The following is a 16125-nucleotide window of genomic DNA, read 5'->3' as shown; positions in this document are numbered from 1 at the left end:
GTCGGCTAGATCAGCAAGCTCCTCCGGAAAATAAGATACAGTCTACCGCTACTACTTGGTCTAGTCAGTCGACTTCCGCTCCTTCGACTAGACTAGCGGGGAGGCTTGTGTTATGGGTGTTATAACCCCCTCCCTCGGATTCTGTCATTTAGGACTTGGCCTACTCTACCCAGTCGGTTCGACAGCCCTCCGGTCAGCCCACTCGGCAGCCAGTTCGGCTCGGCAGCCCACTTCAGCCACTTCGGCTCGGACTGCCATTCAGTTCGGCTCGGCAGCCCACTTCAGCCACTTCGGCTCGGCAGCCCTCACAGCCAGTTCGGCTCGGCAGTCCTCACTGCCCTTCAGTTCGGCCCGGCAGTCCTCACTGCCATTCGGCTCGGCAGTCCTCACTGCCCTTTAGTTCGGCAGCTCGGCTCTGCCAGTTTCAATAAGCCCACTCGGCACTCAGGCTAGCTCCCACTCAGCCTACTCAGCCCATGTGACATCAGAAATGGTCTTCCCAAGACCATGTCTTATCATAAAAGCTCTCATGACAACTTGGATTTGACCCGTCATAATTGCTCTCTTTCTCTCTAATAGCCAACTTTGGCAAGCATTAATGGTGGATATGACTTGTCAATAAAGGTCTCCTCAAGGACCATGCCTTGTCAGCAAATGTCTTATCAAGGTCAATATCTTCTTAAGGACCATGCTTTGTCAGCAAACGTCCTATCAAGAGGAGAACTCTTCTCCGATCATGAAAAAGAGAAGCTCCTGAGGTATAAAAAGGGAGGAAGGAGGTAAACTAAGAGAGGTCCAGGCTCCGGGCTCTCTCTCTCTCTCTCTCTCTCTCTCAGACACTTCTTATATTTTTGGGCTGAGCATTTCATTACAGTATTTTTTATGTTACTGTACTTCTTCTTCCTCCTGACTGGGCTGACTTGAGCGTCGGAGTGGTCGTCCGGGGACTCCCCGGCGCCAGGATGACCTCTGTTCCTCGATGATGTTTCAGGGCCTACCGGTGGCTGATCTTCTCTTCTTCCTGGGTATGGAGGCCCTCTCCGGCGGATGCAACCCCCTCTCCTACCCCTCCATGCTGACTGGTCCGGCGACGCGTCCGGAAGCCGATCTCAACAGGAACAGTATTGTTCGGCTTCGTCAAAATTCGAACCCTAAGTGTTCGAGTTTCACTTGACTATTTTCTTCTGATTCACCTAGACAAATCTGAACCATAACTTATATTTCAATTTGATTTTTTTTATTGTTCATTCTTGGAGGGCCTTTGCCATGATTACTGTTGGCCCTCCTTGATTACTCCACTTACAGAATTTAGTATGCTGAGCTTGAGAGTTAAAATATTACTGCACAGCTGACAAGCTCTAGTATTAAAACTTGCACCTCTTTCCCACTGTTAAAACCAGACTGCGGATCTTGTAGAGGAGATACAGCCTGGAAAGGAAATCTAGGATCCAAATCAGCTCTGTGTGCAATCATTGGCCACTAGCTTTGGATTGCCTGATTATGCACCATGTTCATGTATCTTGTGGGACTGGGCAGCCATGAAGGCATGCACATGGTGGGCATTCATTGAACCTGAGACTGACTGCTGCCTGATTGTACTGTCACGGTGAAAGAGATTGAGCTCGATCGAACAACAGATCACTGTAAGAGTTTTTGTTTATGAAAATTTTCATAAGCGGGAGGAAGAAGAAAAGGCGGCCACAAATTTATCTACAGATCAGGGGGGAAAAATTGGAAGAGGAGAAGCAAAAGGAAGGGGGAATCTTTTCTTCAGTCCTCTGCTATGCTGTCGAGGTGCGGGCGCCACGCGCCGACGCGGCCGCTCCGGCGGCGGCGGTGGCACGGCGGCTTCTTACTCTCGGGAAGCGGCTCGCTGAGGTGGCTCTCGCTCTGAGTTGATTTCTGCTTCCTCCGCTGCACCGCCGCCGCCGGCTTGGTCTTCTGACCCCGGGGCGCCGCCGGCACGGCTGAGTCCGGGATGAGGAAGTAGATTTGGCCACGTTTTAGTTCGGCCTCCGGGGACACGATCAGGATCTTGCGGGCGGCGACGCCCCGCGAGCAGGGGGTGCTCAGGACGTGGTGAGGGTTGGCGGCCAGGATCTTGCCCGCCTGAACTGGGCGGCCGTACTCCTCGACGTGGCCGTTGAGGTGGACGATGCGGACGACGTCGAGGGCGCCGCAGGGGAGCACGCAAGCCAAGCAACACCTCAAGCTATTTCCCATTAATCACTACTTCTTCTTCTTCTTTCTTCTTTCTTCTTTCTTCTTCTTCTTCTTTTTCTTTAATTTGTTAAGCTGTTGATCTGCCATGGATAATATATATAGAGAGAGAAAGAAATGGTACGAGCTTGGAAAAAGTATCATGCTCCATTTATTACGACAAAAAAAATCAAAAATAAAAAAGGATTGATCATGGAGTTATCTGTTCCAATTATTTTAGTGAGATGAGCTGGTTTTTGTTTGGTTGTGCTAATAAAAGACAAGAAATGCATCTGATGGTCATGTTCCTCAGGTTTCAAACTATAGGTTCCATACATGTCTATTATGTATACTTGTGGAGGGAAAATGAAAAAAGAGAGCATATTTTATACTCATTTCACTTCAGCATAAAGATGAAATCTACTACCCCATCAGCCCTATACAGTCGGCTCCACGATCATCTGTAAAGAGGTAAATCGGAAAACTACAGTTGACCATTACGAAGCATATTTTATACTCTTCTTCTGCAAGTCTGCTGCGTCGTAACCAACTCAACTATGTCTCGGAGACGCATATTTTATACTCATGAACTTTATTATCTTAGTAAGGTTGAAACTAACTATAATAAATAAGCAAGTCTACCAGATGGATTGGATTGCGAGGAATTCATTCTAGTTGAATGAAATTGTAAGTTCCATTGGAGCGAATTACTTGAAGTTTGGTCGAGGTAAGATTATGTAGGGTTGAAGTGTTTGAGTTTGATCGATGTAGATTTAAATAGGTTGTGTTGGAAGATTTGTTGTGTGTCTCAAGTGAATTGGAATCACTTTGATATTTGATATCAATGAATGGGGTTTCGAGGGTAGTAATGTCAACCCCTTTGCAAGTGTTCTTAACTCTCGTGTTTACTGCGCTTCCCGATTTACCCTGGTGGTCGATGAAAAATTTTCATGGGACCGGGCAGGTCACCCCCAGGGATTGAGTCCATGAGACTGACTGGGATTTATCATTTTTTTTAACTCGTGTTTATAGATCTCAAAGTACTCATTCGATGAATTATCACATGGTAAGTTTTAACTATTGGTTAAGAATGGTCTTGGCAATTGTCATCCTTGCTCTTATTAGGTCACTCATCTAGTACATCTATGGTTAGTGAGTAAGTTTATCTACATTTGTTAATCTCCCTTGTATCCTATTTCATGAAGTGGAATTTGATATAAAAGCCTTATCGACTTTTAATCAATCTTTAGGATAAGGATTTGTCTTACTCAATTATTATGAATCTTGATTAGTGCCCCTTCCAATCATAGCCCTTTTTTTCTTTATCTTTATCTTCATTAGTGTTTGTTTCATCATGTTAATTTTTTCTACAATTCACTTTGCTTTCTCTTCCAAAATGTTTTACATACCTTTCTAAAAAAAACTAGGCATTGTATTTTTTTAGGCTTCTAATCTTCAATCAACATGTATTAACATTCTCGAACTATTTTACATGTCCACTAGATTTTGACTCTTATCACTTTAGATCTAAACCGAATAAATTGTTTAGTTTAAGTTCCTCTTATTTGTCATGATGGAACAACCATGACCTCTATAAGATTGAATGTCCCACCTAGCCCAAGCTAAAGTGAAAAGAGTCGATTCAAAGCATCCCTTGTCACATAGGTAAAATTTGAGAAGATTAGGATGAGGTATTGCATATCGATTCCTACCTTTGTATGCTCCTTTCCAATTGACAATGAATCGTCAACCTTGTTGTGTCACAAATTTTCAAAAATTTTTGTGCTAAGTTCAATTGATGAAATTTGTCATACCAAATACTTCCCAAGTTCTAGATTCACCTTATTGTTCTCATGAACAAATGCTATACTCTTGAGGTATATATATAGGTCGCAAATAAGATATTCTTCTCGGGAGTCTTGGCATATGAAAAATTCAAGAAGTTATGACAGATGGAAAAGTTTAATAGGTGCTTGTTGGGACTGGTTTATAAAGAGTTAAACACATGATGAAAAATATAAATAATACAAGCTCAAAACACAAGCACAACATCTGAGAATTTTACGTGATTTGCAATCCTCGATTCCTACTCTACGACCTAGAGTAATATCATCACTATGCTTTCTTTTTCTCAGATACTTTCTGGAGACAGGAAAAATTCTTGCAATCATTTTCTTACAAATAATACAAGCCAACTACAAATGTGTACAAATGAAATCAAGAGAAATCGAAACAAACAAATTTACACAAATGAACTTGAATTTGGTCACTTTGCAGTTGCTTTGGATTATCTCTCGAAGGTTTATAAATGCAACAATACTATTTTCCAAAACCCCCAAGAATTGACGTCAAAATCCTTCATGAAACTTTTTCTTTATAGACTTCAAATTGTGGTCGAAAACTACTTAATAATCGATTGCTAACTCCTATCAATCGATTGCTCTATCTGAATTCGAATGTTACATTTGTAGAATGACTTTTTCTAACTTAACATTGAACAATTGACTGTTATTCACCATCAGTCGACTATGTTAGGTTGCAAGGGTGCAAACATAGTCCCACATCTAAAACACATGGAAAAGATCATGAGTTTAAAGGATCGATGGAAAGTATCTCCATTGGTATGAGGCCTTTTGGGTAGAGCCCAAGAAAAAAATCATGAGAGTTTAGGTCCAAAGTAGACAATATCATACCATTGTGGAGATATTTTGATTCCATCGGTACTAACAAGTGGTATCAGAGTGAGGCCGCTCTTCATCGGACTAACCACCGGATGAGCCATGATCCGGATCTAACCATGTGGGTTGAACCTTAAACAAAGGAAGTGGGTGCTCCCGTATTTGAATCAAGAGGATTAGACACCAGGTAAGAAGTCCTAGTAGGTCGGGTGGACCGAGAGGCAGAAAATCCTAATTGCGGATAGGCAGGAAGTTCTAGTAGGTCGGGTGGACCGAGGGGCAGGAAGTCCTAGTAGGTTGGGTGGACCGAGGGGCAGGAAGTCCTAGTTGCGGCTAGGCAAGACGTCCTAGTAGGTTGGGTGGACCGAGGGGCAGGAAGTCCTAGTAGGTCGGGTGGACCGAGAGGCAGAAAGTCCTGGTGGGTCAAGGATTCAGACATCAAAAATGACGTTTGAGGGGGGCCTGTGGTCCTTTGTTTGAGGGGAGGATTGTTGGGTTGCAAGGATGCAAACATAGTCCCACATCTAAAACACATGAAAAAGATCATGGGTTTAAAGGATGGAAAGTATCTTCATTGGTATGAGGTCTTTTGGGTAGAGCCCAAGAACAAAACCATGGGGGTTTAGACCCAAAGTGGACAATATCATACCATTGTGGAGATATTTTGATTCCATCGATACTAACAAACTATTGGTCAGCAGTCGAGCCCTTGAATCAACTCAGAAACTTTCTATTAGCTGCAACCAATAATTGATTGATGATACAACAGTTGAGTTCCTAAAGCAACTCAGGAATTTTTTGTTTCCTACAATAGTGTCACATGTGAATTAGTAATACCCAACAATCGATTGATATATAATAAACCCCTTTAAATCTCTTTAAACCTTGAACTTAGAATTTAAGAGTTCATTAGTCGATTGCTAGTCTATAGCAATCGATTGTTACCTCTAATTTCAACCTTTCCAACATTGAATTTTTGTATTGCCTAGTATATAATTGATCTTAACCTACCATGACTTTATTTGTTTAGCATCCGATTAACCTTGACCTACTAGAACTTCACTGTTGTTTAACATCCGATCAACCTTGACATGTCAAGACTTCACCATTATCTAGCATCCGATCAATCTTGATCTGTCAGAACTTCATTATTATCTAATATCTAGTCAACATTGACCTAGCAAGACTTCACTACTGTCAAATATTTAGTCTTCCTTGACTTGTTTGGACTTTCTTTTTTTTACCAAGTGTCTTATCCTTCATATCCACTTGGACTTCCCTTCTTTTTAACTATTCAGTCCTTCATAATCTATTTAGACTTCACTTCTTACGCTAAGTGTTTGGTCTTTTATGACCCACTTGAACTTTATCCTTGTCAATTTCCTATTGAACTTCCGATTGTTAAGTGTTTAGTCAATCGTAATCCATTTAGACTTCTCACTCTCTACCAAACCAAATCAATCTTGATCAACCTGATCCAAGGTCGATTACACCAATAATCTCTTCCTTCAATAATATTTTTTTTCACTTGAATATCTCACTTTCATCGACAAACATATTGATCAAATATTAAAATTCAACTCAAATTTGATCAACCTTGATTAGAGGTCGATTGCACCAACAATGCTGACAAATGAAAAAAATTCCAAAGATGTCTTAGTAAATAGAGAAGGTCAATAGGCGTTGGCAAGGAGAAAAATTCAAGAGATTTTAATAGATGAAGAAGACCAATAGGTATTTGTAGGATGCTTGAGATATCAAGGTTGACCAAGAGCATAGTTGAGGAAGACCTAGAGTTCCTCTTGACATATAAAGAAAAGTGAGTCTTGAGAGATTGTGAACGTCTATAATCTTGGATTTTCTAGGTAGAGTTTTACTTAGGTGTCTACTTGACCAATGAATAGGTGTAGAGTTTTATTTAGGTGTCTACTCGGCCAATGAATATATAGGTGTAGAGTTTTACATAGGTGTCTACTCGATCAATGAATATGTGTTCTAGGTTGTAATCAACAAATGAGCTCATTCTTAATTTAAGTGACAATCCCTGAGTAGATACAATTAAATGAAAATTTGTTTCAATTAAAGGAACAGTTAAGTTAACTCAAGAATTGACTATATACGCCCTCGGACATAGTTGAGTTGGTTACGACGGGACAGACTTGCTGAAGTGGGCAAAGATCGAATCTCGGTGAAGCCAAGATAATGCCCTCCCCGTAGTGGTCAATTGTAGCTTCCCGATTTACCTCCTCACAGATGGTCATGGACCAACCGTGTGGAGCTGTTGGGGTGGCGGATTCCACCTTTTGTTAAAGAAGGAATCGACTATATACATTTTGCTCATTAACAAAAAATATTTCATTTCTCTTGAGTTGATTAAATAAGAATTCAATCAATTAGAGTAATTAGACAATCAACTATTAGAAATAGTCTATTCCCTATTTAAATTTAGTCAATCAAGGAGATCTTAAGTCAACTCAAGAAATATCCATTGAAGGATGGAGTTTAAAGCACTAACCATCTGAGTCGACTGAAAATGGTTGACTCGACGAACTTGGATTTGAGTCGATCAGAGACTTGGTTGGATTCAACTAGAAATATTATCCACTAGTGTATAAGATTGTGAATTTATCAAATTGAGTCAACAAATAAGCTTTGAGTCAATTAACGAGGAATTGAGCTGATTGAAAGTAGTCATTGAAATTAGTATTTTTAGACAATTGAAGAAGATTTGATAGAGTAAGAAATTCAAGCTCATTCATTAAGGAAATCAATAAAGACACATGCAAAACCTTCTTCATCCAAAGCTTCAAATGGAGAACCATGCATCTATCACTTTAAAAATGAGTGCAAGTCATTAAAATATGACTTTAAAAAGATAAAGCCTAAAGTTCCTTCATCTACCGTATTATTCATTATTTGATGAAAAAGAATAAATGGCAACTTCTGACGAATTCAATAACATTAAAAGAAAACTCTTTTCCCTATAAGTTAAAATAATTAAACTCCTAAAAAAATGGCCACAGAGGATTTTCTAAAAATTTATAAGAGGAGGAGTATTATTATATATTAATATTAGGGTGCATTTGGTTTAAGTTATCATGCATAATTTTAATTATATGATTATTAAATAATCACATAACTAAAATTATGAGGTATAAAATATAACTTAGAGGCGTTTAATTGGAGGTTATCGTTGATAATCTTGATTATTTGTTCAAGATTGTTTGATTCTGATTGTGATATCGATTTTCAAATAATATAATGCAGCATCATCACTATCAGCAAATAGATTATAATCCGAAAATATAAGTACCTTGACAACCTAAGATTTTCTGCGATTTCAGAGATTAACGAATTTTTTTTTATGATTATCCTCTAATTTTAAAACTTAATTAATTGAAATATACCGTGAATCTTAATTGAAATCGAGTTAATTAATTCAATAAATTTTAATTTAAATACTTATAAATTTAGAAGAAAATTTATTTTAAAATAAAAAAATATATATTAAAAAAAGATATTTTTTAAATTTAAAAAAATTAAATTAACAAATTATATTTATTAATTTAATAAATTATTTTATTAAAATAATTATTTTAATAAATTATTTTATTAAAAATATTTAAATTTATATAAATTTTAAAAAATATAAATAAATTATATTTATTTTATATCATTATTATTATTCATTTAATTTATTTTATTTTAAAAATAAATTAAATCAAGGTAATCTAGTAAATATTAAATTGATTATATTTTATTCTTTCTAAATAAATATTTTAGAATCAAATAATATTAAATTATATATGATAATTTGAATTAAATACATGATTAACTGCATATTCACGATAAGATCTTTTATAATTTATTATATTTTCATAGATCGATTTTTATTGCACCGCGGATTAATCAATTTAAAAAATTAAAGACTAATTAAAAAAATTGAATGGTTCCATGCGTGTGCACGTGGACCAGGTGGCAAGGGCAGCGTCGCGGTGGTCGTGGGTCACTGGATCAGCTCGCGGCGACCCACGACCCACCGCATGCACCCGCCGACAACGGTGGACCATGCGCGTGGTTGCATGTCGCGTCGAATCCGGACGCGAGGAGGTCGCGAGAGGACAAAATTGAGGTCTATTTAATATTTGGAATTTGGGAGATTCGCCGTCCAATTGCCGTACACTTGGCTTGCTGTCCATTACTTGTAATTATTATCGTTTTAAAGGGCTTTTAACAATTGATGAAAGCGGGGAGGTCCCAAGAGGACAAAATTATAAATTTTTTAAAAAATACATCTAACTTTTAGATTTTTAAAAGACATATTTTATCTTTCCCATCCACCCTCGCGGTGACAACCTTATAATTGATTTTTAAAAATCAATTATTATAATATTATATTTTAAAATCACGGGACATAATCGAATTGGTTACTGCAGAGCAGATTTACTATAATAGACAAGAATCAAATTTTGACGAAGTCAAGATAATACTTTCCTCATAGTCATCAACTATAGCTTCTCAATTTACTTCTTCACAGATGATCATGGAGCCGACTGTATGGACCGCTAGAATGACGAATTTCACTTTTTACTATAGTATTTCAAAAATCAACATCATTTTAATGCTATATAAACTTAAAAAATAATACTACTGTGGTGTTGATTTTTTTTTAAAATCAACACCCCATTAGTATATTATTTTTTAAAATACAATATTGTTCCCGGGGCAATGGTGTCGTGGTAGGACATCCAGGTTGTCACTTAGACACCTGTGGTTCGATTTTCAGCTACGGCGTATTTGTAGAAATTTTCCTCCAAATGGGGAGTGCAATTAAAGGATGCTGGGCGTTTGGGCTGGCCGCTGCGTGCACTTCCCGATTTACCCTGGTGGTCGGTGGGAAACTTCCGTCGGGCCGGACCGGTCACCCCCAGGGATAGTCAATGAGGCTAACTGAGATTTATCATTTTTTAAAAATGCAATGTCATTTCAGGAGGTGATGACATAGGGTCGATTCCGTCATGCATCATACATCTAATGTTAGTACGGATGGAACCAAAATATCTCCGCAATAGTATGATATTGTCCACTTTAGGCCTAAACCCTCATGGCTTTGTTCTTGAGTTCTCCCCAAAAGATCTCATACCAATGGAGATACTTTTCATCCTTTTAACCCCATGATTTTTTCCATGTGCTTTAGAACTACAACAAAAACAGTCATAGACATCGGTGGAAAACCGATGTCTATGAGAAAATCGACTGATGTCTATGAAGGCGTTGTAAAAGGTCTGACATTTTAGACATCGGTTTGTAACCGATGTAATACAACTCAACGACATCGGTTTGTAACCGATGTAAAACCGATGTAATATCACTCAACGACATCGGTTTTGCAACGGTGTAAAACCGATGTAATATATGTTTAACATCAATTTTAACAACGGTTTTCGACCGATGTAATATCACAACGACATCGGTTTTGCAACGGTGTAAAACCGATGTAATATATGTTTAACATCAATTTTAACAACGGTTTTCGACCGATGTAATATCACTTAACGACAACGCTTCCAAACCGATGTCATTGAATTTAAAACTGTTGTAATAACACTTATTTTTTTATGTTGTTTGTCAATTATGATCAAGCAAGAATACAAAATTATCATAATATTATAAATTCACCAAACAAATCACAAATAGAAAAGCACCAATATATTTAATCACCTCAATATTTACAAATAACCAAAAGTAACTAACACAAATATTCTTCTTGCAACATATTACACATTCCCTCAGCGTTTTCATCCTCAGAAGGATCACCTTCAGCCCCATCGTCCTCTTCCTGGTCTTCGCCATCTTGTTCATCATCATCCTCTTCGTCCTCATCTGAATCATCATAACTGTGTTTTTTACAGCACTGCAATGGAAACACATAATATTAGGTACATTCTCATTAACTGATAAGGCTAGAAAAATCAGTTCCTTAAAAAAGTAATAGAAATAAGAATCTAGTAGGCGTTTCAATGGTTTTTTAAGTCATGGATAACACCACTGGCTTGTTTAAAGAGAATTGGTCTATATCTCGTGCTAATTGTCCAGATGCAGAACAAGAACATATATATATCTTGAAAGATTTGCATAAAAACATATGTATAATAGTAAGATCAAAAGAAAATAGATATCTTGAAAAGGAACTAAACCTTGGTTGGCAGCAAAAGAGACAGATTTAACAAGAAGCTGGATGCATAATACAGTCTTTAAGTCATGGATAACAAGAAGCAAGATACAAAAACTTGATTATTTCCAAAAGAATATATAGAAGATAAGCAGATATAAAATGAGATATGGGGATGTAAACTGACAAATGACATGGCATAAAATAGAGAGACATCAGCATAATTCTAGTTGAATGAACAAATAAAACCGTTAAGCACTCTTAAAGTATAGCTCTGTACCACATAGATAGTAGAAGCTTATTTCTCCATCAAAACCCCAAGTCAATCGCAACCAAAACTTTGCACAACTATCAATCAAATAGACAAGATATGCCAACAAAGATATTATCTGTTAAAAATACAGACAAGATATGCATTAGTGACAAGAGAGGTATTGAATTTTTAAATGGATTATAAAACTTACAAGTTGAACAACTGCAAAAATTAGAACTACATCCCTGGTAACAAAGAACTGAAACTTGAAGATTCTCCATCTCCTGTTGGCATGATCACACACCCTCAAATGGTAAGGAGCCTTGCAGGTTGTGCAATGGGCAAATGCAAAACCTTCCTGAAAAACGATTAGAACATTGAAGATATTAAAATCTCACAAATCGAGAAGAGAAAAAGATGAAATATTAACACCCAATATTACTGAGACTTGTTGATCTTTGGTAGAACATTTTACAAATTCATTGAATGAAAATGAGTTATAATTTAAACAAGCTTAGATCTAGATATCTGTCCAAACCTTGACTTAATTTTTCTACCTTCAACAACTTTAAAGTATAATCTTCACCACTAGAATACACTACTCACTAGCATCTCCTATGAATATTATATTCTCTAAGAGCAGAAAAGATTCCATAATCTTGCTCCGACTTTTTCTTCCAATTTCCAACTAAGACTCTTTCCATAAAGCTAAGACAAGGAACACATTGAAAACCCCAAATGCTAAAGAGGCATAAAATTCAAGTTCACTAACTCTGTTGTATATCATGAGCCAGCTTGGAAATCCAAGAGTGGGCTTACCTTTCAAATGCACATATATCAGAATCATCATGATCTATTATACTACTATGTCGTTTCTGATTCCCTGATCCTTAGCACATGACTGCTCATCTGCACATTGATCCAGAACAATGTATTGCCACAAATAGCATTGTGAATTAGGATTAAATCCATATTATAAAAGATTGGGTGGTGAACTTAACCAAGAGTCTGGAACTGAAAATGGAAAGCAATAGAATACTTACTTAACCAAGAGCCTTCATAAAAATGTCATTAGTTAAGCAACATAGCTCACCAAAGTGACAGTTGCAGCAACCAGAGTGAAGGAGATGACTCCAAATCGTTCAAATCATCCTTATCAAATGGAATATGAAACTAATGCCTCATACTTCTTAAGCAAAAAAAAAAAAAAGGTAAATACTGGAAGTGGTGGTGAAGCCAGTTCTGCCGAATGCTTGGAAGCAGAGGAGGCGGCGTGATGAGGGAAGAAGTTTGTTGTTGTGATGAGGGAAGGAAAGGCGGCGGTGGTGAAGCAGTCTGCTTATCTTCGGAGCCGTCTGCTTCTCTTCGTCGGACCTTTTGAGCAGAGCGGTGCTGCGGTGCGGAAGGCTGCGGTGCGGAAGGAGCAGAGTGGTGCTGCGGTGCGGTGCGGAAAAAGGAGTAGAGCGGTGCGGAAGGTTGCGCGGCGGGAGAAGGAGCAGAGCGGTACGGACGGCTACGGTGCGGAAGGGGTAGGAGACGGATGTGTTAGGGTTAATTAAATGTAAGTAACAATGAATTAAAATAATGTAAATATAATTAACGTAAAACGTATAATTAATGTAATAAAATTTATAATGAATTATTTATTTATTTATTAATTTGTAAAACATAAATGATTTATATTATTTATTTGTAATAAAACGTATGATTATTAATTAACGTATAACGTATAATTAACATAATGAATTAATATAATAAACTTATATTATTTATTTATTTATTTATTAATGTAAATATTTATAAAACATTTAATTAAAATAATTTTATAAAACATAAATGAAAATGAAATTTGTATAAACATAAATGAAATTTTTATTAATTTATAAATATTTATTTATATTTATATAAAGAGAATTTTTATTCATTTATTAATTTATAAATGAATAGTTAAATATCATAGAAAGTCAAAAAAACAAAACGAGTTTAAAGGGAGAGAGGGAATGAAAAAAAATAAAAATATACAACAGTTTTAAAACCGTTGTTGTAGCTTCCAAAACCGTTGTTGTCGTCCCACATAGACAACGGTTTTCAAACCGTTGTCGTAGTCTTCAAAAACCGTTGTTATAGTCCCAAAATAGCGGACATAGACAACGGTTTTAAAACCGTTGTTGTTTCCTCCAAAAACCGTTGTCGTAGTCTCCAATCAACGGTTTTAAATTGTTATTATAGCTTTCAAAACCGTTGTTGAAAGCGCAAATAGACATCGATTTTAAATTGTTGTTATAGCTTCCAAAACCGTTGTTGAAACTGTAAATAGACAACGGTTTTCAAACTGTTGTCGTAGTCTTCAAAAATCGTTGTTGTAGGCGGACATAGACAACAGTTTTAAAACCGTTGTTGTATCCTCCAAAAACTGTTGTCGTAGTCTCCAATCAACCTCTCAAAGACAACGAAAATATACAACGGTTTTAAATTGTTGTTATAGCTTCCAAAACCGTTGTTGAAAGCGCAAATAGACATCGGTTTTAAAATGTTGTTATAGCTTCCAAAACCGTTGTTGAAAGCGCAAATAGACAACGGTTTTCAAACCGTTGTCGTAGTCTTCAAAAACCGTTGTTGAAAGCGCACATAGACATCGGTTTTAAAACCGTTGTTGTAGCCTCCAAAAATCGTTGTCGTAGGCTCCAACCGATGTCTCAAAGACATCGGTTTTTGTTAAAACCGTTGTTAAAAAGTAAAAGACATCGGTTTTGACATAAAACCGATGTCTTTTGAGTGTTGTTAAAGACCGATTTTCTTGTAGAAAAAAAATGGAAATTGTCTATTTTATAAATTATTTGTTTCTTTGACAAATAAATTTTAACCTAAAATTATCTTCTTTACAACCATTAGTTGTTGGATATGAATTCAACAAATTTGATCACCAATCATATGGTTTTCATTATTCACTTCTCTTTTTCTTCTTCTATCATTCTCTACTCGATTTTAGATACTTTATTTTATTTTACTAATGATTTTTTTCCTTCATCGATCATCAAATTTTCTTGTTCTCCTAAACCTATAGTTATTCCTTCTCTACTCTAGAAGCCCTACCTTCGTATCCTTGCGAGCTCAAGCAATAGCAAGTGTTACTCCTTTCCACTCTCCATAGACTCGCTAAAAATATCCCCTTATTCTTGCTTAATAGGATTCATGATCATATTCACTTCAAATCCTTTTTCGAGAAAGTTGTTCTAGAGTCGAAGCATTTAAGAGAAGTCGAAGAACGAGAGTTCATCATTTGGAGGTGATTAATTATACACCATCACACATATTTTTAGACATGCTCATAGTGTTAAGGGTTTGATGACCACCTTGTTCAAGCATTGAGATTATGAAAACACCCTTGGGACATGGTTGAGTAGGTTACTGCGGGACAGACTTGTTAAAGTAGGTAAGGATTAAATCTCGACGAAATCGAGACAATGCCCTCCCCTGTAGTGGTCAAATATAATTTCTCGATTTACCTCCTCATAGATGGTCATGGGACCGATCGTGTGGGACCGCTGGAGTGACAGATTCCACATTTTGCTAAAGAGATTATAAAAAACACTTTTAAGTTCAATGGCATTTTAACTTCCTTTGAAAAGAGTCATGTTTATTTAATTCCTTGTCTTCCAAATTGTGGCACAATCATTGTCTTTAGTGGACCATGGAACTCACCAAGAGAACTAGAAAAATGCTATTTGGACACAAAGTGAGCAATGTCCAAATAGTGTCTAGTTGAGACACTAGGCTTATTTTGGACTTTTGTAAGTTCTATACATTATATGTTTTTGTATGTATTTTGTTTTGTACCCTTAAATTCAACTTGCCATGCATATTGTTGTTCACTAGGGTAATAGAGGATATTAGTTCTATAGAAAATTATAATTAGGTAGATGTTGTGGAAAGAACCAATGTGTGACTATGATGCCATAGATTGTAGGGTTGGTAAGCTCAACAATGACAAAGTTTGTGTTTTATTTTAGTTGTAAGGTATATATTTTACAATTTTATACACTTCCATCCAAAAACTTGGCCTCCTTATTAATGTAGGTTATTGTTTATCCTGATTGATTAGCCAACGAGAGATGTAGAGATGGATCCAAAAATTAGAGTTGGGATAGACTTGAATTCAATATAATAATCATATATTATCCTTAATCTCCCAATAGAGTAGTTTCAAAATAATAATTAATCACAACTCATGCTAGAAAATAGCATAATTACAAACAATGAGTGAGAGCACAAAACTTAAAGAGCAAAATATTTATTACATCAAAAGTCTCGCATCTAAATCAAGACTTCATTAATTCACACAATTACACAATAAGTCTTAAACTAACATTTTAGAAGAAGTCCCATTACGTGGATAAGATTCTTGAAAAATTCATCAAGAATGATATTACATTAGCACAAACTCTGATAGATATAAGTCAACATCTATCGAAAAATCAAGATGTAACGCCCCCCCTCTTTCTTATACTCATAGGGAGACGTTACGTACTTAAACTTTCCTTAACTTTTACTCATTAAATAAAATAACTCAATAAATTTCTTTTTCTGTTTAGCATGCGGAAGCAAAAGAAATAAATATAAATTCTTGGACATAAAATAAACAGTTATATAATTCTTGATCTTATTCCGCGGTTCCGCTGACACCACACATCAAACACTTCTCCAGCTGCCTCCTCTTTCCTATAACTTTTCCTTTCATTTATCTGCAATATGAGGAAGGCAAACTATAAGCAACGCTTAGTAAGTACATCATCTAACTCACAAAAACCATAGAAACTTCGTAA

General features: G+C 36.6%; 1 protein-coding gene across 1 annotated transcript; it reads right to left on the bottom strand.

Annotated features, from left to right (window-relative positions):
• Positions 1–1641: 1641 nt before the first annotated feature.
• On the bottom strand, positions 1642–2263 carry LOC141812681 (uncharacterized). The gene has a single exon (XM_074700695.1). The coding sequence runs from the start codon at positions 2221–2223 to the stop codon at positions 1771–1773; it is 453 nt and encodes a 150-aa protein (XP_074556796.1). The 5' UTR covers positions 2224–2263; the 3' UTR covers positions 1642–1770.
• Between the last annotated feature and the right edge of the window lie 13862 nt (positions 2264–16125).

Source organism: Curcuma longa, chromosome 19 (genome assembly GCF_044706935.1).
Source record: "Curcuma longa cultivar G26 ecotype Majalengka, Jawa Barat chromosome 19, ITB_CL_G26_1.1, whole genome shotgun sequence".
Lineage (NCBI taxonomy): Eukaryota > Viridiplantae > Streptophyta > Magnoliopsida > Zingiberales > Zingiberaceae > Curcuma > Curcuma longa.
The sequence above is the reverse complement of the archived record's forward strand: the minus strand, read 5'-3'. Positions and strand labels throughout refer to the sequence as shown.

Bases quoted from the DNA above. Each gene is read 5' to 3' on its own strand.
- LOC141812681 (XM_074700695.1), bottom strand. From the start codon at position 2,223: ATGGGAAATAGCTTGAGGTGTTGCTTGGCTTGCGTGCTCCCCTGCGGC.